The 22,310-nt window shown below is 43.4% G+C and overlaps 1 protein-coding gene across 5 annotated transcripts in view; it reads left to right on the top strand.

Annotated features, from left to right (window-relative positions):
• Positions 1-21,885, top strand: part of hectd4 (HECT domain E3 ubiquitin protein ligase 4) — a 45,279-nt gene extending 23,394 nt beyond the window's left edge. For 2 of the 5 annotated variants that reach the window (XM_028971253.1, XM_028971244.1), the window contains exons 33-76: positions 8-154; positions 240-424; positions 517-670; positions 828-1,108; positions 1,482-1,671; positions 1,744-1,825; positions 1,994-2,196; positions 2,309-2,444; positions 2,572-2,754; positions 3,038-3,202; positions 3,332-3,501; positions 3,716-3,831; positions 3,932-4,035; positions 4,126-4,287; positions 4,576-4,724; positions 4,841-4,920; positions 5,024-5,187; positions 5,381-5,618; positions 5,850-5,986; positions 6,498-6,624; positions 6,846-6,983; positions 7,150-7,286; positions 7,364-7,524; positions 7,742-7,923; positions 8,831-9,036; positions 9,302-9,432; positions 9,549-9,754; positions 9,838-10,017; positions 10,284-11,641; positions 13,555-13,762; positions 13,893-14,116; positions 14,586-14,731; positions 15,317-15,420; positions 15,502-15,625; positions 15,732-15,925; positions 16,100-16,246; positions 17,166-17,285; positions 17,390-17,545; positions 17,892-17,995; positions 18,087-18,308; positions 18,617-18,783; positions 19,321-19,516; positions 19,841-20,063; positions 20,217-21,885. In XM_028971253.1, the coding sequence (XP_028827086.1) occupies positions 8-154; positions 240-424; positions 517-670; positions 828-1,108; positions 1,482-1,671; positions 1,744-1,825; positions 1,994-2,196; positions 2,309-2,444; positions 2,572-2,754; positions 3,038-3,202; positions 3,332-3,501; positions 3,716-3,831; positions 3,932-4,035; positions 4,126-4,287; positions 4,576-4,724; positions 4,841-4,920; positions 5,024-5,187; positions 5,381-5,618; positions 5,850-5,986; positions 6,498-6,624; positions 6,846-6,983; positions 7,150-7,286; positions 7,364-7,524; positions 7,742-7,923; positions 8,831-9,036; positions 9,302-9,432; positions 9,549-9,754; positions 9,838-10,017; positions 10,284-11,641; positions 13,555-13,762; positions 13,893-14,116; positions 14,586-14,731; positions 15,317-15,420; positions 15,502-15,625; positions 15,732-15,925; positions 16,100-16,246; positions 17,166-17,285; positions 17,390-17,545; positions 17,892-17,995; positions 18,087-18,308; positions 18,617-18,783; positions 19,321-19,516; positions 19,841-20,063; positions 20,217-20,353 (8,344 nt within the window). In that variant the 3' untranslated portion in view covers positions 20,354-21,885. Of the gene's footprint in view, positions 1-7; positions 155-239; positions 425-516; positions 671-827; positions 1,124-1,481; positions 1,672-1,743; positions 1,826-1,993; positions 2,197-2,308; positions 2,445-2,571; positions 2,755-3,037; positions 3,203-3,331; positions 3,502-3,715; positions 3,832-3,931; positions 4,036-4,125; positions 4,288-4,575; positions 4,725-4,840; positions 4,921-5,023; positions 5,188-5,380; positions 5,619-5,849; positions 5,987-6,497; positions 6,625-6,845; positions 6,984-7,149; positions 7,287-7,363; positions 7,525-7,741; positions 7,924-8,830; positions 9,037-9,301; positions 9,433-9,548; positions 9,755-9,837; positions 10,018-10,283; positions 11,642-13,554; positions 13,763-13,892; positions 14,117-14,585; positions 14,732-15,316; positions 15,421-15,501; positions 15,626-15,731; positions 15,926-16,099; positions 16,247-17,165; positions 17,286-17,389; positions 17,546-17,891; positions 17,996-18,086; positions 18,309-18,616; positions 18,784-19,320; positions 19,517-19,840; positions 20,064-20,216 lie in introns of all 5 variants that reach the window. The other 3 variants (XM_028971234.1, XM_028971214.1, XM_028971225.1) reach the window with 2 other exon arrangements.
• The last annotated feature ends 425 nt before the right edge of the window (positions 21,886-22,310 follow it).

The raw sequence follows: 22,310 nt of genomic DNA, 5'->3' as shown, positions 1-22,310 counted from the left end.
TTCGCAGGATTGAGGAGCTAACCTGTGGAGGTATGGTGGAACAGGTTCAAGAGGCATTTGGTGAGACCATGACATCTGTGGTGTCTCTGTGTGCCCGCTACCCCATTGCCTGTGCAAACAGCATTGGCCTCCTCTGTACCATTCCATACACCAGGCAAGTGTCTCTCATGACATTATCCCACTGTGGCACAATATATCCTTGACGAAAGGGCTCTTTGATCTTTCTCTCTCTGGTTCAGGAGTGAGGAGCAGTGTCTAGTGCGCAGTGGCCTGGTGCAGCTGATGGATCGGCTGTGCAGCCTGAGCAGTCAGAGGGACAGCAGCTCCAGTGAGAAACAGACTAAGAAGCAGAAGGTAGCCACCATGGCCTGGGCTGCATTCCAGGTGTTGGCCAACCGCTGCATCGAGTGGGAGAGAGTGGAAGGTACAGTTTGTCCCCATCCCACACACCATGCTTTTGACCCCATTTATACTTAATCACTTACATTCTACTTTATCATTTTTTAAATGTTATAGGTGGGACTGCAGATACTGTACATTCAGGTTTGGCACGTCAGGTGTCCAGTCTACTGACCAATCATCTGGCAAGGGCAACGGAATGCTGTGGTAACCAGGCAGCTGGGAATGATGCTCTGCAAGATGTCCTCAGTCTTCTCAATGATTTGTCCAGGTGCAACCACAAGTTGTTAGTTTGTGCGTGTGTTCATGTGTGTGTGTATAGGTGGATCTTTGCTCAACTTCATTGTAATGTGTTCTATTCCGATATTTTATTGTATATTGTAACTTTTGATTAACTCAAATGAACTCTGATGCCGTTTTCCACACAGGAGCCACATAGGTAAGGCTATCCTTAGCCAGCCGGCATGTGTGTCCAAGTTGCTGTCCCTACTGCTGGACCAGCGGCCATCGCCCAAACTGGTGCTGATCATCCTGCAGCTGTGCCGTACAGCGCTGCCCCTCATGAGTGTGGAGGACTGTGGCAACGTTGCGCTGCCCACCTGGAGCTTCTCTATTCATGCTTTTGACGCAGAGCAGCAGGACTCCAATGACCCCGCCTCTCGCATTGCTGCCCTGCTGCTTGCAAAGCTTGCCGACTATGTGGTGCCAGGTAACCATTGGGCAGGTAAACTTAATCTGTAAAGTCCAAAACCCTCTAAAGCTAACACAGGTAACCTTAATCCTAATCCTAATTAAATAATCACTAACTCTGAATCAATCTATTCAGGTCATATCCAATAATGCATTCATTGATTTAACAAAGTTTTATTAGAGCAGTGTATCACTTCTAAATAATACATACCAACCAACCAATAACACCAACTCTAATGCCTCTATATTAGGTCATGTATACTGTTTCAAATGATTTACTCATACAGTTGATGACTAGTGACATGCTAAATTTGATCTGCGTTTGCCAGTTCAACTTCAATTCAATACTTGAAATACAGGCCTTTTTTACAGCATGCCTTTCTCTGTCTCAGGTTGCCAGACATTACTTTCCCCAAGTCCGTCTGAGCCCGACACTAGCCTGACTCGCTCCAGTCCCAAGAGTGCCCTAAAGGCTGACAAAGACATTGGGGAAGAAGGGGAGGCTGTAGATGGCAAACTGTCTATCTTCATCCATAAACGAGAAGACCAATCTTCTCATGAAGTGCTGCAGCCTCTGCTCAGGTAAGACAATCACCCCTTATATTTTCATTGCAACTTTAGATCATACTCATCAGTTTCCTGTTCTGCATGCAGCAGCTCAGAGGGCCGACCATTCCGCCTAGGCACAGGAGCTAACATGGAGAAGGTGGTGAAGATGGACAGAGACATGACCAAGGTGAGGTGTACATCTTCATTTAAACTGGACATTTTTACACATTTAACTCCAAATGTGTTAGGATTTTTAAAAACATGTCTGAGTTTAGCTTTCCTCTGCATTGTTTGTGCACAGAATTCAGTATATTTAATCTGTGTTACTCATAATGCTTTTCTGAAATCTTTGCAGACTGGCTGCTGTGAAGTGATCACTGAAGAAGCGTCAGCGGCCTTAAGGAAGGCTAATAAGTGGGCTCAGTCAGGGCTCATTGTCAGTGTTGGGCCTCCAGTGGAGTCTCTGACCACCGAGAGCTCTGCTGGTGCCACTGCTGGAGAGAAAAAGAAAAGTGCACAGACTGTGGTGTGCCGTGAGAGGAACTCTGAGCTTGCCAGGTGTGTGTGTGTGTGTGTGTGTGTTTTTTTTTTTCTACCAACTTTTTAATTCTGCTTCATCTCCACATGGGCATTCATACTTCATGGCTCTCTTTATCTCCTTAACTCCCAGGACTGATCCAGTGCGACCCTTTATCAGTGGACATGTGGCAAACAGCATGGCAGCTGAGGTCATTGCACTTCTACACAGCCTTCTAACAGCCCCAGAGTCCAACACAGCCCAAATCTGGACCAGCACTGCAGAAAAGGTGCTGAGCTCAGCATTGGCAATTCACTTGTTTTTGCTTCATTATAAAATAAATGGCTGCTCCTCTTTATAGCTTCTTTGTGTTGTTCTGGTTCTGATTAAGATGACTTTCTCTCTCTTGTTGTCAGGTGCTGTCACGTGCACTGATGTTTATTCCTCAGCTGGGGAAGTATGCTGAGAGCATTTTGGAGAATGGCAGTAGCAGTGGCAGGAAGCTGGCGAAGCTGCAGGCCATTGGCCGGCAGGCAGTGGCAGCACTCTGTGCCCTGGGTGGCTTCAAGGAGACCATCAAGATCGGCTCTGAGGTCCAGGTTTGTCCACACTAATAAAAATGTTTAAAAATCAATAAAATATTGTTGTATGTTGTAGGTTCAAATTTGTATCAGCAGTGTGTTACTGGAAACTCATGGCTTTTGTGTATGTTTTCTTTGTGCCTAATGAATGTAATGATTGTTATAATAAAAATAAATTTAAAAAAATTGTATTTTAGCATCTGCATTCTGATCAGAGTGCTTAACAGAGAGAACAGATTATAAAGAGTCGATCATCTTAGGCACCTGAAGGATATTTCTTATTTTGTTTTTTTCTATAAAGGTGGTTGGTAAAGGGGTACTGGGAAGTGTTGGTGTGGTTATGACCATTAATGAGCAAGAAGGCATTGCCACTGTCAAGTTCCCTTCCTGTGAGTACAGACATTCCTGTAAGGCATCAGATGTACTGACTGTGCCCATCTCTCGCCTCTGCACCCCCCGATCAGAGGTGAGTCAAAAGTGAATAAAAGGTGCATCTTGTGAAGCTGTATCTGTATGTATGTATTTTTGTAAAAAACCAACTTGTGTAAAAACCTCAAATTAAAACCTTTATAAATGTTACTTTGATTGCCTTTAGGCTCTGCCACTGCATAAACTGTCCATCACAGAAAAGGTGGTTCAGGCGGTGCAGTCCATGCTGCTGCCACAGGAGGGCAGTCTGTCCATACACACATCACTGCCAGCCTCTGGGGACGGCTCGAGTCCTGTCATGGCTGCTGTGCGGCTGCTGGCAGAGATACGCACCAGGTTGGTTGAATTTTTAGAAATGACTGTATAAGAAAAGCACCAGTATAAGAAAGAGTAAGGGAGGTGTGAATGGAACTGCCAGGCAGAGGAAGACTGTTGACACAGGAAGATGTTGGAGAAAGGGTTAGATGGAAGAGGATAAGTGGTGACCCCCACCCAATAGGAACAATAAGCAGTAGCTGTTTGTATTGTGTGTGTGTGTGTGTGTGTGTAGGGCATGTCTGGTAATGGCTCAGCTTCTGGAAGACAGTTCATTCTGTGAAGAGTTCATTCAGCAGTGTCCAGCAGCAGTGGAGGTGCTCAACCTTGTGGCTCAAGAGTGCAGCCCTGGTGAGCTAACATAAGTATTTATTATTATATTATTACCGTTTCATAGTTGGCTTTTCTGATTCGGGTCTGTGTGTCTGCATTTGTCCTTTTTTGAATGCAGGTGAACGATTGGGCATGGTGGAGTCTCAGTGTGAGCGTGTGCGGATGCTGTACCGTGACTGTGCACGCCCCCCGCCGCCTCCTCTTCAGACAGACAGGCGTCAGGTAGGATCGGCTCTTGCAACAAAGCATTGTAACATGTTTCCCCTGTGTAAAGATCTAATTCTGAAATTCATCTCTATCTCTGTTTTCTAGCCGAAGGAGATCACCTGGTGTCCGTCTCGAGTCTTTCCTCCAGTGCGTGCTTGCATGTTCTCCTCACACCTGACCTCTGTCACATTCCTCGCTGATCCCAGTGCTGGTGGTGGCTTACCCAGGGGCACTTTCATCTATGCCACCTCTTCTGTACCCGTGCAGGTGGGCAGAATCTTTGAGGTAGTGAGGTACTGAATCAGTACAATATGATACAACTATTATTTCTGAGCCAGCCATCAGTTCTGGACCAGCCAGTGGCTGATGGAAACATTTGGTTCTTCATTATATGCTATCATGACATCAGGTGTTGTTTTTGAGAATATATTATTATGTTTTATTCTGATATTGGTTTTGTACATGGTCTTATGCTATAAAGAGTTTACTGAAGATTAAAGTCTTCGTTTTTTTGCCTTTTTGAAAAGTGATTTGAGATCTTATTCTCTGCTCTAGGCGCCATCCTTCTACTGGGAGATAGAGGTTGTTTCCTTTGGTGACTCTGAGGAAGACAGTGGACCTATTGTGTCTTTTGGCTTTGCCACCGAGGCAGAGAAAAGAGATGGTGCCTGGACCAACCCTGTGGGTACCTGCCTCTTTCACAAGTATGTACATTCATTCATTCATTCATGTTTTTTGTGTCCACTGTGTAACATTGACTTAACATTGTCTTCGGTGATTATTCCTTTCATAAATCACTCTTTATTTTTCTCACTCACAGCAATGGCCGTGCAGTGCACTACAATGGCTCCAGCTTGCTGCAGTGGAAGAGTGTGAGACTGGATGTAACACTTCTTCCAGGTGAGTATTTTTTTTTAGAATTTAGTTGAATGAGGAAAATATAAATTCTATAGAGAAATACCATTATTTGCAAATTTTGAAATTATTTTGTTAAACCTCACAGGTGATGTAGCGGGCATAGGGTGGGAGCGCTGTGAAGGAACCCCACCACCACCAGGCCAAGCCCCTAAGGGCAGAGTCTACTTCACCTACTGCGGCCAGAGGCTCAGTCCTTTCCTGGAGGATGTGTCTGGAGGCATGTGGCCACTGGTGCACATTCAAAAGAAGGTCTGTCGCATTCATGAAATAAAATCACAGATCTATAGTAATCAAAAACAGATTCATATATGAATGGGTAGTTTCTGATTTTCCTGTTTGCTAATGAGCACTCACTTTTCTGTATACATTGTTTCCTGACTATTTTTGGCTGTATAGGAAGTAATTTTTGTCTTCAGTGCTGAATGCTTTTTTTCTCTTGTAGAACACCAAGATTCGTGCAAACTTTGGTTGTCGGCCATTTGCGTACGCAGAAGGCCAGGTGCATCGCAATGCAGCAGATCTGTGTGTTGATCTATCAGAAGAGATCAGTGCCAATTTTGAGGCATTGCCCTTTGCCATGGCATCAGACAGTGACAATGATGCTGGTGCCAGTGTTGCATCTGATTCAGGCTCCCATGGACCACCATGCCGTATCGCTGCGGTTCCCGCAGCTCAGCAGCGTGAGTATACCAGCAGGTCACCTGTCACTAACATTTTATGCCTGTGGGGGTTATTTCAGCTCATCTGCAAAGGTGATGAGGTTTTTTATTTCACATGTACTATTGGAATTTCAGTTTTGGTTAGGAAGCCACGCTGAGATTAGAAATTTGAAGCACACAGTAGTAGTTTGGTGCCTAGTTGTGTCTGTTATTTCAGTGTATCAGTGTTTAGTTACTACATTTTATCTACAGAGTACAACAGTGATGGCTCCTGCCTCTACAAAATGGAGTTGAGTTATGAGAACCTGGTGACCTCAGGGCCAGACCCCCACCCTCCACCCATGGCTGATGATGAGAGTGATGATGAGGATGATGATGATGTGCCAAGGGTGAGAAAGTTGAGCCATCAGTTATTTACTTTTATAATGACATCCAAATATGCTGGTATGCACAGGCATGCAGTCTACATTGTGATTTGAAGTAGCAAAGTAGGATATCTCTTATGATTATAAAAAAAACAGCTCTCCAGATTCTGCCATTCTGACCTGCATCAAAATGAATAACATTAGTCCTATTTAACTGTTTTATAGCCATTTATTGCCATCCACTGTCATTATTGCAGTCAAATGCAGTTTATATATATACACACACACACACACACACACACACACACACACACACAGTACTCTGAGGAGGATGTTAAGAATATAAACTACATTGCAATTAATCACACTGCATATGTGTTTAACAATAATTTGAGTTGCCTGGTTTAAAGTCACTTCGTATGATGGGAAACAGATTTTACAATGAACCAGCACAAGTACAAAATAAGTTAGCATGTCTATTACTTCACTATCAAACTCACTCTTTCTCACCAAACTCACCTTCTTTAAAACCCAGGAAGATCATTACGCCCTGCTTGTCAAGGCATGGGAGACAAAGGTCTTCCCCACAATCCGACGACGTTTCCGCAATGAAGCTGAGAGGAAGTCCGGGCTAGACCAGATCAAAGGTGCTCTGCAACTGGGTGAGTTAATTTTTTAAACAAACTCCTCTCTAAATAACTTGTGGAGCCCTCATTGGCTAATGCTTTATATTGGAAACAACTTCTCAACAGCCTTTAGAACACAGAGGGTATGCAAAATTGCTGTGACTTGTATCGAGGTGCAGAGGACTCAATGCAGTGCTTGTTATATTTAAAGTACGACGTATCGATTGTATTTAGATTGACTTGTGTGTATTTTGTAGGTATGGTTGACATCGCTCGGCAGACAGTTGAGTTTCTGTATGAAGAGAATGGGGGCATCCCTCGTGACCTATATCTCCCCACTATAGAAGACATCAAGGACGAGGCCAACAAATTTACCATTGACAAAGTCCGCAAAGGTGCCATGTCTTTGTATGTCTACAATACACACATACAAACACAAAAGGCGCAAACATCTGTGCTGACAAAACACATTTTCCACAAATTCAAGATCAGATTGAGCCCTCATCTTGTACCTGCTCTTTCACGCTTTAATTTTTTTATTCTCTTACTCTGCTTCACCAGGCCTGACTGTTGTGATCCGTTGCCCTGACAGCAACAACAGCTGTAGTTCCAGTGGGGGCACCGCATTACCCAAGTTTGCAATCCGCGGGATGCTCAAGACCTTCGGCCTGCATGGTGTTGTGCTGGATGTGGACTCGGTGCTGTCACCATTTTCTCTACATTTACTGAATTTTTGGAACAAGAATAGTGTATTTACTTCTGTCCCACTATCTAGGCGAATGAGCTGGTCCAGGTGGAGACATATCTGCGCAGTGAGGGTGTCCTGGTCAGATATTGGTATCCCATTGAGATGCTGGAACGACCTCCTGCCGGGTCCCGCAGAACTGCAGCAAATGGCCTTGTCTCTCTGGACAGCAGCAACATCCAGATTCACCGGTAACATTCTGGCTTAGTGAATTCAGATTAGGTTGACATCCTCATCTTTTTGTTTCGCTTCCACTTCTGGTTTAGTTTGATGAGATGTATTTTGATTGAAACTGTATTGATTTCACTGTAGAGGTATCTGCGTAACTGTGTGATTTGTGTTTTCAGAAGTAGTACAGTGTAGATGTGTTATTGTGTGTGTGTGTGTTTGTTTGTTTTTTGATTATAGGGAATTGCTGCGTTGTGAGAGTGCTCTGGCTCGGCTGTACTGCCGCATGGCTCTGCTAAACATTTTTGCTCCGAAGAACCCCCACACCTTCACTCGCCTGTTCCACATACCTGCTGTGCGGGACATAACACTTGAGCACCTGCAGCTTCTGTCCAATCAGCTGCTGGCTCCACCTCTTCCAGGTTAGCTCAAGGTGGCAATGTTGGAAATGTAGTCATTGATGTGAAATTCAACAACATTTTTAACTGTAATCATAGTTGCTCAATATTAATCAACTTATTGTAATGTGAAAATTAGATTATTTAAAGTAGTGAAATTATAGTACGGGTCAGGTAACATTGCACTTTAGTATAACTAATTAATATCAGATGCTAGCATGCAAACACAGTGTTGTGTAATATTTTTACTTTTTTACCCAAGTGATTCATGTTATTTATGCTTCCTACACATTAGAAGTGGGTTGGACAAATATAGTAAAATCATCTTTATTTTAACTTATGTCACTTCTTTGGAGTTGGTAGGTAATTATAAAAAAACTAAATTGCCATGTCAATATGGCACTGAAACAAGAAAACGAGAAAAGAAAATTCTACAAATTCATTACTAGAGTGTATTGCAGAAATGAAAGCATGGATGTCAATGAATTTTTATACTGTCTTTTTCTTTACTAAGAAAAAGACAGAGGTCATGTTGTTTGGAGCAACAGATCTATGCATTTATTACGGATTGTCTGGACTACTGCAACACAGTTTATGTTGGGCTTAACCACAGTTCACTTGATTGACTTTAGCTGGTTTTAAAATGCTGCCATGCGGCTTGGAATTGGAACAAAAAAAACAAGCACACTACTCCAGTTCTTAAATCATTTTGTCTGTGTACAGTTCTTTGGTCTACTGCGTTGTTTTGAAGTGCTTTTATACAGAACCTTTTTATAAAATTTTACACAACCTCCCCAGTTTAAACAAATTTGGCTAAAGGGGTGCCACCGAGTTCATATGTTACGCAGTTTTGACCCCCTCGATTCCTTTTATTTTCCCCTCCATTCTCCCTGTTGACCTCTTTATTTTTCCTCTCATTGACTCTTTGCAGATGGCACCATCACTTCCAGCTCTATCCTTCTAGCCCAGTCGATTCTTCACAACCTGCAGGGCCAGAGCTGCTCCCCCACAGAGCTCTTCTACCAAGGCAATGCCCAGTCCATCCGGGAGTGGCTCACGGTGGCCATCACTCGTGCACTGCACCAGGGAGAGGACAGTCTGCTTGATCTCACCAAACAGATCTGCTGCTTTCTGCAGGTCAGAGATTTAGACCACATACCTCAACTATCTCCTCATGCTGTCAGTTAAAAAAATTCTAAACATAGCATATGCAATCCTATTAGAGTTGTGTTCAGTAGCGCAAAATAAAAGACCTTTCAGTTGTACAAGTAATGCTACAATATTTGATTTCTAGTATATGTTACTTTTGTGAACCTTGTGAAAATGGCAAGAAAAATCCTAAACAATGCGTTGCATTTTCTGCTGCCCCTGAATGTTGTAAGATGTATGTTTTCATTTTCAGAATGCTCCAGAGCAGTTCACATCAGAGGAGTTCCCTGTAACAGAGTCAAAGGTCAGCATGGACATAAATTTCCCTGGAGCAGCCTTTGTGGTGGTCTCCTGTAAGGATGGTCAGCTGGGGTGCCGTAAAGAGTGAGTTAGCACCTTTCCTATAAAAACACAGATTTTGTTCAATTGTTTTGATATATATATATATAGCCAAATTTTTAACCAGTACCCTAAAATGTGATTTTTCTCACATTTTCCAGTTCTTCCTTATATAAAGCCCCCTGGGCAAGGGTGATGGTGTATGGTCTGGGTCATAAGGTCAAGCGTAACGGGCAGCTGAGTCTGATTGAGGCCATGTGTTACCCTCTGGATGCTTCCCCCTCCAACACAGGCCTTACACCCCCTCCCACCACCAACCAGTACCCCTCTGTCATCATTCCTGCTGATAAAGTGCATATCAAACTGGGTGAGCCAGAATGAAGAATTTTCTAAATGGGCACACGTACACACACCTTTGCAGTAAGAGATTTTGTTGACTACTGTTTCTAGGTGTGTCTCCCCCTCCTGGCACGGTACTGGTGCTTCACTCACTGCCTCTGGAGTTTCCTCTAGCCATGGCCTTTGCAGAGCAGCTGCTGACATGGACACTTGGTGAGAATGGGCAGCGGTCAGAGGATGAACTTGATACTGTGCCATCCTCTGTCTTGCTGCAGGTGGTGGAGCTGCTTGGTGAGTACATTTTATATCTGTGTCACAGTTCTAGTGGGATTGATTTATTTATTTTTTGCATATGCTCATGCAGTTTCATTCCACGAGGCAAATATAGTGTGGAGATGGTAAAAGCATACATGACACTCAGTAACAATTGTTCCATGCTGTTATTTCTAAGAAGGAGATTGACACATGTCTCTCATGTGACCATTAGCTTTAGTGACTAAATTAGCTTAATACATGAATGTTGGACACCTCTGACTTCAGTTCACCACACCTCTCAGGTGGTCTGCTGTGGACGACAGATCTCTCACCTGGCATCAAAGAGTTGGTCTTCCACCTCTTATCCGAGCTTTTCCGTAAGGTCCATCAACTGGAGCAACGGCGGAGCCCGACAGGATTGTCAAACTCTATTGCTTTGCTGCTGAATCCATGCCTGGCTGTGCTGATGGCTCTGCAGACAGAACTGCGCAAACTATATGATCGCGAAACCCAGGGGTGGCTGCAGCCGGCAGGTGGGGCCGGGGGCGGAGTAGGTAGTGGAGCCGCTGCAGTGGCGCTGGCCTCAGAGCAGAGCCGCTTCTCAACATACTTCCATGCCCTGATGGAGGTGTGCCTGGCAGTCGCCGAGGTGACACTTCCACTCAGTGTGGGTGGGACTGGGGGTAGTGGGGCCACGTCAAGTGCCCTGTCAACAGTCAGTGCGCCCAACCTCAGTGACTCGTCTTCCTCTTCATCATCCTCGCCAGGTCAAACACCACAGAGCCCCAGCCTGTTATCCAAGCGAAAAAAAGTCAAACTTAAGCGTGAGCGGGCTGCCGCAGCCGCTGTAGCAGCAGCGGTGGTAACCGGCATGGTTCCGGGTAAAGGCTGCCTTGGGGGTGGGAGCAGGTTGACTGACAGCGAAGCTGCGCTACTCAATATGGCTGGTGGGAAGCCAGAGGACATGCTGTGGTTCCATCGTGGCCTCACCCTCCTCATCATCCTCAGGCACCTGGCCAGCAAGGACCCTCAGGGCCTGAGCGTCACCGGCGATGCTGTGGCTGATGCGTGTCAGGCCCTGGTGGGCCCCACAGCCCATGGCCGTTTGCTAGTAATATCTGGTATCCCAACTCACCTAGAGGAGGCGGTGGTCAGGAATGCCATTCGACGGGCCTGCAACGCTCATGGTGGCCTCTTCAAGGACGAGATCTTTATTCCTCTCCTAGAAGAGGACCCCAAGAAGGCTAAAGCAGCAGCCACCATACCACAGGATGCTAAACTGGCAGAGCGGACTGGTCGCCCAGGTGGAGCAGAGAGCCCAGATAGCTCCAGCAGTGCCACCCCGTTATCCGCCTCCACCAGCCACACCTCTGTCTGCAGCTCTTCTCAGGGTGTCTCCCAGACAACAAGCCAACTCTCTGTTGACCAAGATCCACAGGCATCTCCAGCATCACATCCTTCTCAGCCCACACCTGAGGTCCTCACCGTTTCCAGCCAGGAGAGCCTGGACATCTCTCTCTGCAGCACTGGCAGCCTAGGGAGCCTGGGGAGCCTGGGAGAGCCACTGGACAACACAGACACGCCGTCTGTCTCTGATGGTGTGACCTCACTGTGCACCACTGGCTCTACAAGGCCCATCAAAGGATATGCCGTCATAGAAGTGAGTTGTATATCGGGGTGGGTGATACAGCAGCCTTAAAATGATCTGACCAGATTTCAAGAAAAAAAATGTCATAACTACATTTATGGAGATAAAGTAAGAAAAAAAAAAACTGAGCAATGTCTTATTGGTGACTACTATAGCTGTTTTGGTAGCCTGTTTTAATTTTAGTTTTAGTCTAGTCTTTGCATCAAGCTCTCATTTGAGTTATTATTAGTCTTAGTCACGTCCTTACTCATTTTAGTCTAGTCAGATATGTCAACTAAAACTCTGAGCATTTTAGTCTAATTTTAGTCAATGAAAATCCCTTGTAATCCGTTTTTTTAACCCAGTCAGTATAGTACAGGTAGGGCTGAAATGATTACTCGAGTAACTTCAATGATTCGATTTCAAAAAATATTCGAGGCAACGTGGCTTCATTTAATTAGTCACCAAAGTCAATCTATTATTGTATCTCTCCTCTTTTGTAGACTACAAAGCAAAGTTTCATTGTTTTACACACACTGTTTTTACTGAAGCACATTTCAAAGTTTTAAGGCCGCACAATTTATTTCATGTTCTATGGCAATGGTGGAAAACTAAGATATCGGTGTGTATAAAAAGTTGCCGCACCTGAAACAAAAGCATCCTCATGTGAACAAGAGGACCAGAGATTCTACAAGGAATCATATTTTTCTGATTGCTAACTGATATGCACCGATATCATTGTTTAACACACACATTTAGAACAGACAAAAGCTAATTTTTTTGTCAAATACATTTCATAATTAAAACAAGGTCATCTTTATTATTTTATTATTCAGCACTGGCCCTAACAAATTAGTAGCCCTAGGCAAGCTTTTAGGTGATGCCCCCTTGCATCGAAGTAAATTCCACTGCTACTGTAGATTTACTCACAAGAAACTGAATGAATAAGTAAACTAAATAACTAAAAAACTTTTTTTCAAATAAACCAACTGCAAATGTAAAATATTTAGAGAAATACAAAATAATATGAACTTGAGCTTGTTGACACAAACAAAAAAACATCCCCATGAGTAACAGGTAAAAGCTAAATAGACTCTCAAGTTTTGAAGACCGGTAAGGATGAGTTCACTAAACCCCACCACCACCGCTTTGCCTGATGGCCCTCAGAAATGTGGGTGTTTCATTGTATCTCTCCTCTTTTGTAGACTACAAAGCAAAGTTTCATTGTTTTACACACACTGTTTTTACTGAAGCACATTTCAAAGTTTATTGTTGTTGTTAATTTCTCAGACTTGTGAAAGAAAGGATTTGATTCATGGCACAGACAATTAAATAAAATAATTTGGTCTATTTGGAGAGAGAGATTATTACAATGTGAGAATGTCAGTCATCCTGTGATGACAAAATATGAGTGAGACTACTTGTTCTGGTGGTGTTAGTGAACAGCCTGTAAAAGTTTAGGCTACAGACACTCAGCATTGATGCAAATTATCTGGGCAACATTCTCTAACAGCAGTCAAGTTGTCATTGTTGGTGTCAAACAAGTTGTGAATTTGTTCTAACAAATTGTAACAGAAGATGACTTACTCTGTTCTTGAAGACTTTGTTACGAGTATCAGAATAACGCAAAGAATTCCAGGATGCCTTTTCAATGGTGGTTGTGTTGCATTTTACCCTGATACAATGCTGCCATTTTCTGATTGGCTAATGTCTAGACCCTTTTTTTTTGATTGGCTGGTAAGTGAAAGGCTCTAGGACCCAGCCGGGATGCACTGGTTTCATAGTGTGGCGCCATGGATTTATATCTATTGCTGTTGTGCATCATATGGAATGTAAATTGCAATGTGACACTACCAGGTATCTCTGGGCTTAAATGGAAATTGGAAAAATGTATGTTATTTTATTGATTTAAAAACATTTTTAAAAACAAATTAATTTCTGAACAGGTGCGGGCCAGAGCCAAAGTGGAGAAGATTCGTGCCAGCCTCTTTAACAGCAGTGACCTCATTGGTTTATCTAGCCTGGAGGGGGAGGAGGAGCTAATGGAGATGACCAATGAGGAGATCTTAACTGCTTCAAGTGTCAACCAGAGTTTGTTTGACACTCAGGGAAGCTCCGCCCTTGAGGACTACTTCATGGATAAATCAATTCGAGGTTTGTTGTTATGCTTGTTCATTAACCAATTCACTGTCATATGATTCTGATTAGAGGATTTCAGTTTTCAAATAGCATCTGCCCACCTCTTTGCTCTATTTATTTACTTGCTGATTGCTTTAATTTTCAGGTGATAAGTTGGTCCCAGGGGTGCGGGATGTGCTGACTGACATTTTCAAGAGTTGCATTCACTCTGAGCAAATGCTGAGTCTCACTCCAGCAAAGCCCATCAAAGTGACAGACATTTTCCTGAGCAAAGAGCAGATCAGCTCACAGACGCCTGGAAACTTGTTGCACCTGTTCTTTACAAATGTTCGACCCCCTAAGAAGCTTCTTGAGGACCAGCTAACACAGGTACACATACTGTTGGTATGAAACATTTAAGCATGCCTCTTGAACTTCTAAAATAATACAATTTGCCGTTGTCGTGGAAATCCTCATTTTTGTGCTTTGCTTTATGTCTGGACAAATCAAGCTACATCACACAATTGACTAGCATTATAATAATTTAAATATTATACATTTATGATTATAATAAATATTTGACATTTCTAATGACATTCTAATGAGTAATTGTGGCTGCACTGCTACACAAATCCAAAAATATCATATTCCTCTCTGAAAAACTAGATGCCAATCCAAAGGGTGAAATGTGAGGTTTCACATGGAGTCTGTGGGAAAACATCATCATCATACCTTTTTTCCCCCCACCTTAATTATGTCATAATGTAAATCATGTAAAACATTTTCTATGTGAATCTTAAATTAACATTCTGTTAACTTCAGTTTTAAACACATTATGCTTTGTGACTAATCACAACAGATTCTCCGCAAATATGGGACAGCAAAACCAAACAAAAGCAAATACAGCAAAGCGGGTAAGGAGCAGCACCAGGGGAAGGTGGTGAGCACAAAGAGAGCAATCAGTAAACCTCCACCCAAAGAGAAGTCTGTGCTCAACAGTGTCAGGTCAGCCTCACGCACCCTTCACTCTTGTATCCCTCTCCAGTTTTCTCTGCCTGGATTTTCCTGGTTTACTTAGCTGTGGATCATTATTACACTATTTTTTACAACTTTCTTATTCTTAAAAACTATACCTCTATAAACTGGCTCAGCATTTAGTGCATTTACTTTTCATTTACTTTAAATATGTAAATGATGTTTACTAATATACATGTCTATGTTTATTCTTTGACTTTCTTTTGATTTAACCTAATTGTAAAGAAAAGAAATGAAATTATGTATGGAAGATTAATTAACATTCGATTAACATTTTCTTGCACATTTGTTTAAACCTTTTTTATTAGAACGTTTTTATTGATTTGTTATTTCTTACTGACTTATTAGGACTGATATTTCATAATTGAAACATGCTATCCCTAGCATGTTCTATTCTTGACAAGTTAGGCCTTATCAGGGCTCTTAGTTTTGTAACTCAAAATCTATGGAAACCGAACGAGAATTGCTGGTGTCTTCCTCTTGTAAGTCGCTTTGGATAAAAGTGTCTGCCAAGTCTGACTGCTAGTTACCGGGTTTATCTTTAACTTCCTTTAGAACTGCTCTTAGTGAGAAGAAACCTGTTCTGAAGCCTAAATCTCCAGAAAAGACCAGACCTGATGACAAAGACAATGACAAGTCCCCTGCTAAGAAACCTGAAGGTTAGTCTAGAGCAGTGCTCCCTGAATCCAGGAAATGAGACAGAATTTTTTGTAAATGTTTTTGTCTGGAACTTCCTCTAGTATCCGAGGAGAAGTACCTGACCCTGGAAGGTTTCCACAAGTTTACTATGGACAGGGCAAAGCAGGATATCCGCAGTGTTTGGAGGGCGATCCTGGCCTGTGGTTATGACTTGCATTTTGAGAGGTCTCCCCATATTTATTTTGAGTTTTTGCAATTAAGACAAAAACATTGTTGTGAATTGATTACCATGGTTACTGTATTTGATAGAAATCCTATCGCCATTACCCAGGTGCACCTGTATTGACACACGCCATGGCCAGAAAGCCAGTAGGAAGTGGACCCCAGAGATGGATGTAGCATTGGTTCAGTTCGTCAACAGACTCTGTCGTCACTTGGCCATCACGCCCAGCCGCCTCCACCCTCACGAAGTTTATCTGGACCCCACTGCAGACACAGCAGACCCCCGTGTAGCCTGCCTGCTTAGTAAGAACTGTCAAGTATAACCTTAGTTTTAATCTGTTCAGTTGTAATGTGCTCAGTTTGAATGGACATTGTCGGAAAATATATTGTATATGTGATCTATGAAATCCATTGTTCATCCAAAATAAAATGCTTGTGTAGATGTCTCAAATTAAAAAAAATTATTCTGTGCTGCAGGTGTTCCCATAGAGAGTCTGCGTCTGCGCTTTGCTCTGCTGCAGTCACTCAACAACACACTTGAGAGCTTCTTCCTCCCTCTTGTCGAACTCCGTCCAACACACACCTACCAGAACAGCATTGCTGCCCTGTTTTCTGAAGCCAAAGGTGAGACCTACACCCTCCTCGTCAAAGTACGGATGTTATGACTGAGGGTGTACTCACACTAGGCAGTTTGAACCGTGCCCGAGGGCGTTTGACAACGGTTTTTAGACTAGTGTGAGTGCTCCGAACTGTGCCCGGGTGTGGTTCATTTAGCCGTCCCTGTGGGCGGTTCAGATGGATTCGCATGTAGTGTAAGGGCTTACTGTAATGGTGCTTGGAACAGGACTCTTGTCATCCAACATGGTGGAGAAAGGGTCTCTTTTGTCTATGGCAGAGGTGCAATGTTTGTCATCAAAGCTGGTTTGCAGTGGGGGCAGTGGTGGCCTAGCAGTTAAGGAAACGGCACAGTTATCAGAAGAGTTATCAGAAGGTTGCTGGTTCGAATCCTGAGCTGCTAAGGGGCCACTGAGGTGCCACTGAGCAAAGCATCGTCCCCACACACTGCTCCCCAGGTGCCTGTCTGGTCACATTTCGTTGAGTCACCGTGTGCTGTGCTGCAGTCAATCACAATGACAATCACTTTCTATTTTCAAAGTCCTTCAGCTTGTACCTTGCAGACCTCCTCATACAAGCAGCACAAAATTTGTGTGACACAAAAGCGATAGACCTGTTTAGTGACAGGCTGTGAGAGGACTGGCGACCTCTGTGGACCAAATGACTCCAAATTTCTATTTACGAAGTAATCAGAGCGGTGGACTCCATTGTGTTCAGCGAGGGCGCCGCTCTTCCTGTTTATTCTGAAACTGTCGCGCCATAATGACGTAAGCGTGCTCCGGCACGAATTCTGAAACCCTATGTGAGGGCAGGCCAGAGGGGGAGTGGGGCGGGGGGGGGGTGATTGTACTCGGGCCTGTTTCACGGTAACCATGCCTAGTGTGAGTACACTCTGAGATGGTACACTAACAGTCTTATGTGTTGCCAGGTTTGGTTTTCTACGACACAAAGGTGACTGTGATGAACCGTGTGCTAAACGCCACAGCCCAGCGCACAGCTGACCATGCTGCTCCCGAGATCACACTGGACCCATTAGAGATTGTAGGAGGTGAGGACACGGCTGGCATTGCTGAAACCTTTAAATCGAGGATGTTTTCATTCACTAGTCACATATCGCACTGTATATTAAGCGAGGCTCTGTCTGGTGTGCAGGCGAGATCCGCTCCTCGGAGAACACCTACTTCTGTCAGGCAGCGCGGCAGCTGGCCTGTGTGGCCTCCTCGCAGCTGTGTGTGAAGCTGGCAAGTGGAGGAGACCCTACCTATGCCTTCAACATCCGCTTCACTGGGGAGGAGGTCCATGGCACCAGTTAGTATCCCTGATTCGTTCATTCTCACTGATCCTTCATAGTGAATCAGGGTTGACTCCTGCTGTCTTACACACCAGTTAGTCCAGCATGTAAAGTTTTAACAAGTTTATTATGTGACAATCACTTCACTTTAGGTAGTCTCACTGATATACACACTGATATTCCTACAGTTTTATTATATATATTATTAGATAATATTATGATTAATTTCCTTAATTTTAAAATGAGCATGCATGGTTTGGTTCAGTGAAGAGCCCTTCTGGTCCCTTAAAAAGGACCCGGAACCAATTATTCCTTTCAGTTCCAGCTTCACTAGTAACACACTGCTCTTCACTTTGTTCTCAGGTGGCTCATTCCGCCATTTCCTATGGCAGGTGTGTAAGGAGTTACAGAGCTCTGCCCTCTCCTTACTCTTGCCATGCCCCAGTGCAGCAGCCAATCGCAACAAGGTACATGACTCATCTGAAATGGACACACAGATCATGCAGCACTTTAAATTATTCATCCTGACAGAATTCATCTTTTTTTCTGTACCTACAGGGAAAGTATATCCTTACGCCATGTCCAATTAGCTATGCAGAAGAGCAGCTATTGCACTTCTTCGGTCAACTACTTGGAATTGCCGTCCGTGCAGATGTCCCACTGCCTCTGGATTTGCTGTCCTCATTCTGGAAGGGGCTGGTAGGGGAGGAGCTGCACCACCAAGCTGACCTACAGGAGGCAGACCTTCTTACGTATAACTACGTCAGAAGGTTTGAGAATGTAAGAGAGAAAGAATTTGGGAACACAGCACACAACTTTATACTTCCTCACAAATTCAGCTTTTAATTATTTACGTCTAACCTCCTGTGTAATGTCTCTGTCTCTCTGTCCATTTATCAGTTCATTTTTCAGCCTAAGGTCAATTGTTTGGGTTATTTTTACTTTTGCATTTTCATTACATTTCCATAACTGTTTACAATAATGCATATCCAGATCCTTTTTGTACCCTCAATTTAAATCTCCAGTTCTTTTGCCTCTCATTCTGTGGAGACTCTCTGATGACCCTTGAACTTAACCTACTGCCATAGGTGAAAGATGAGTCAGAGCTTGAGGCCCTGTGTGCTGAGATCTCATCACAGAGCAGCTCGGGCGAGAGCCCTGATTCACCCAGCCGACCCTGCTGTACCTTCACCTACCTCACCATGACTGGCGATGAGGTGGAGTTGTGCCCTGGTGGACGCAACATCACAGTCAAGTAATTTGAATGAATGCTGTAAATGAATATTAAAGCTTGTAATGTATGATCCTTGTAATGATCGGAATGTTCTTAATTAATGAGTCTTAGATATTTTAGTTAATTCATTTTATATAATAACAATACTTACTCCAATATACATTATACATTAAAGTCTTTATGAGATACATAAAGCCTAGCGTTTAAGGAAGCGGCCCAGTAATCAGAAGGTCCGGTTTGAATCCCAAGGTGCCACTGAGCAAAGCACCGTCCCCACGCACTGTTCCCCGTGAGCCTGTCATGGCTACCCACTACTCCCTCAGGGGATGGGTTAAATGCAGAGACCACATTTCACTGGGTGCACTGGGTTCTGTGCTGTGGTGTAACAAAGCTTTGTGCAGTGAATTGAAACACTCCTATAATGTTTCAATGCCTTTTGTTGGAAATATCTCTTATTATTAATTTTATTTTTGTAACTTGACACATCTGCAAGTTGAACTTCCTTACTATTTGAGTGCAATTGATTTTTGAGTTTGTTTTCTTTGTGTGACCGCTCAGCTGGGAGAACAAGGATGTGTATGCACGTGCAGTAAAAGAACTGCGCCTCCGTGAGCTGCAGAACGTGGAGTGTATGACATCAGTGAGGGCGGGGCTTGGTTCAGTCATCCCCCTGCAGCTACTGACCATGTTCAGCCCACTGGAGGTAGAGCTGCGGACCTGCGGCCTGCCCTACATCAACCTGGAGTTCCTCAAGGTAACGGAACAGCAGAAGCAGTGTCTCCTACTCATTTTCCTTATGCTACATTTATCCAAATTGGTTATTGAAATGTGGTGCGTTCCAGCAAGTGTGGGTCTGAGTTAAAAAGCTCTTGGCAGGTATCAAGTGGTATCTGTTATACTTGATGTCTTCAATATTTCATTTATGTTTATTTCTTTTATTTACTGCCTCTTTGTGGTTCAGTAATATATTCTGTGTGACACCCTATGGGCTTTATGAATCGGGGAACTGGGACACAAATGTTTAGCTGTGCATGCAGCGTGTTTCTGTTCTCACCACCTGTCTGTCTGGTCTATTCAGGCTCACACCATGTACCAGGTGGGGCTGATGGAGACGGACCAGCACATTGAGCTCTTCTGGACTGCCCTGGAGATGTTCACCCAGGAGGAGCTTTGCAAGTTCATTAAGTTCGCCTGCAATCAGGAGCGCATCCCATTCACTTGCCCCTGTAAAGATGGGGGTCCCGACACAGCACATGTACCCCCATACCCCATGAAGATTGCTCCTCCTGATGGGACTGTGGGTAAGTCTTCAGCATGTGGCATGCTCACTTTCAGATTAGGGTGTTCAGACAATATTTTTCCAGTTTCATAATTCATTTTTGTTCATATTCATTGCACTGATTTAGAATCTAGAATTACATTTTTAATCTTTTTTTTTTTTTTTTTTTTTGCAGGCTCTCCAGACTCACGCTACATTCGAGTGGAGACCTGTATGTTCATGGTGAAGCTGCCTCAGTACTCTTCCCTGGATGTCATGCTAGAGAAATTACGCTATGCCATCCACTACCGCGAGGATCCTCTCAGCGGCTAAATGGAGCTCTGAGCACCCAAAGCCATCGACTATCCAGCTCCTAAATTCTGCTGCCCTCACCTGCCCAATCCCCCTTACTGGACTGCTCTGCCTTTTTACTGGGGGCATTGGAGCTGAAGACATGAGTCCTTACTTGAGTTTTTTTTTTTTTTTTTTCTCTCTCTGAATTCAGAATGTGTTCAAAGTAACATGAGGATTGCACAGCCACCCATGCAGACTGATGTCTCTCCATGTCTGCCCCCCCTCCCTTCCTTGAAGGTGTTCTGGGTCAAGCTCTGTTTAGAATTCATTGTTTGTCTCAGCTTTAACATTGTGGGGAGTTGGGTCTGCTAAAGTGCTTAGTAATGCCATTGTTGTGCAAAAAACAGGAAAGTGTGCTTTTATTTGCTGCAGTAAATAAGGGCAGTACGGGAACAAATTAAGAGGTTGATGCCATAGATTCCCTGCAACTACAGACTATATAAGCCTCTGTACAATACAGCTCATCTGCCTATATTTAAAAAGTGCATATATTTTATTCACTTCTATAAAGAGGGTATTTGTACAAATGTACAAATGAAAGCTATAGTAATATATTCATTTTTTTATTATTATTTATGTCTGATAGCTGCAGCAGGCTTGGTAAGTCTCAGGCTGGGAGAGGTTGCCAGGTGTGCACCTGTCAAGAGCCTCTGGGTTCTTGGTTGCCAGATCTGCCTTGTTTGATAAATTGATTAAGCAGTGTTTATCGTGGGCTGCTCAGCTTCACCCCCAACTGGCCAATAGCTGGAACAGCTGCAGTTCTGCCAGTAGGAGTTCCGCTCCGGTTTGATTAATATTGGAATCCTTGTGTTTTTAATTTTTTTTTCCCCCTTTTAATATGGAGCCAGGTTTTCAGTGAATATTTGTTCCTTCTAGGTGCTGTGGTGTTTTAGTTTTTCCCTACAGGTTGAAAGTTCTTTAGTTTTACTTTTAAAATTTGATGTTTATTGGATTTCCAGTTGTCTTAGTTTTGCTTTTTCGAATATGAGATTAACAGTAATTATTATGTTACTTGCATATTGTAACTTGGACAGATTTTACAGTTGATGGTTACACTCAAGTTGAAATGTTGCCCTTGGAAGAAGACACCACTGGATGAATGCAACAGAGACCTTAATGCCACACTCGAAATGTACTGGGAGAGCTGTGCTCACTTTTATTTCCAGTCAATCCGCTGCTACTGGGGATGGTCTCTATGTCTCTCCCGCTCTCCCTTACCAATCTTCCTTTTCCCTTCTTCCCTTTTCTCTTTCTCTCACTAAAAATGAGGGGAGGACGGGACATGAAATGAACATCCGCACAAACAACATGAAGAGCTAGGAGGACGTGTGCTGTACATTACTTGATATTTATTATAATTATTTATGGTTGCATTAACAATTTTTCCTGCAAGGCCTCTGTCTTAACAGATACTTCAGAGGTTGCAAAAAAAGGAAGGAAAAAAAAAACCAAACAAATAAAACTGAGTTCAGGAATTCTGTGTCACAATAATAAATCTGTCTTGATGTTAATTACCCTGCTTCTTCTTCTGCTTTCAACTTATTAGTCATGTTGGCCATATCAGCCATAATCGCTCATGTGAAGTGAATAGCATTGGTTATTGCAGTACTATGGCACCTGCCAGGAAAAAAATGGTGTGTCCATACTGCAAAAGCTCAGGGCTGTTTTATTGACAAAGGTGCATTCAAAATGAGGGAGATGATTAGGTATAATATGTGTTGAGCATATTCTAGCCATTCATCTGTGGTTTACAGTGGCCCTTTGGCCAGCAATTGACATTTACATTTATGGCATTTAGCACATGCCCTTATCCAGAATTACTTACAATCAGTAGTTACAGGGACAGTCTCCCTACCTCAAGGTTAAGTGTCTTGCTCAGGGACACAATGGTAGTAAGTGGCGTTTGAACATGTGACTTTGTGGTCTTCTGGTTTAT

Source organism: Denticeps clupeoides, chromosome 1 (assembly GCF_900700375.1).
Source record: "Denticeps clupeoides chromosome 1, fDenClu1.1, whole genome shotgun sequence".
NCBI classification, from domain to species: Eukaryota; Metazoa; Chordata; class Actinopteri; order Clupeiformes; family Denticipitidae; genus Denticeps; species Denticeps clupeoides.
The sequence above is the reverse complement of the archived record's forward strand: the minus strand, read 5'-3'. Positions and strand labels throughout refer to the sequence as shown.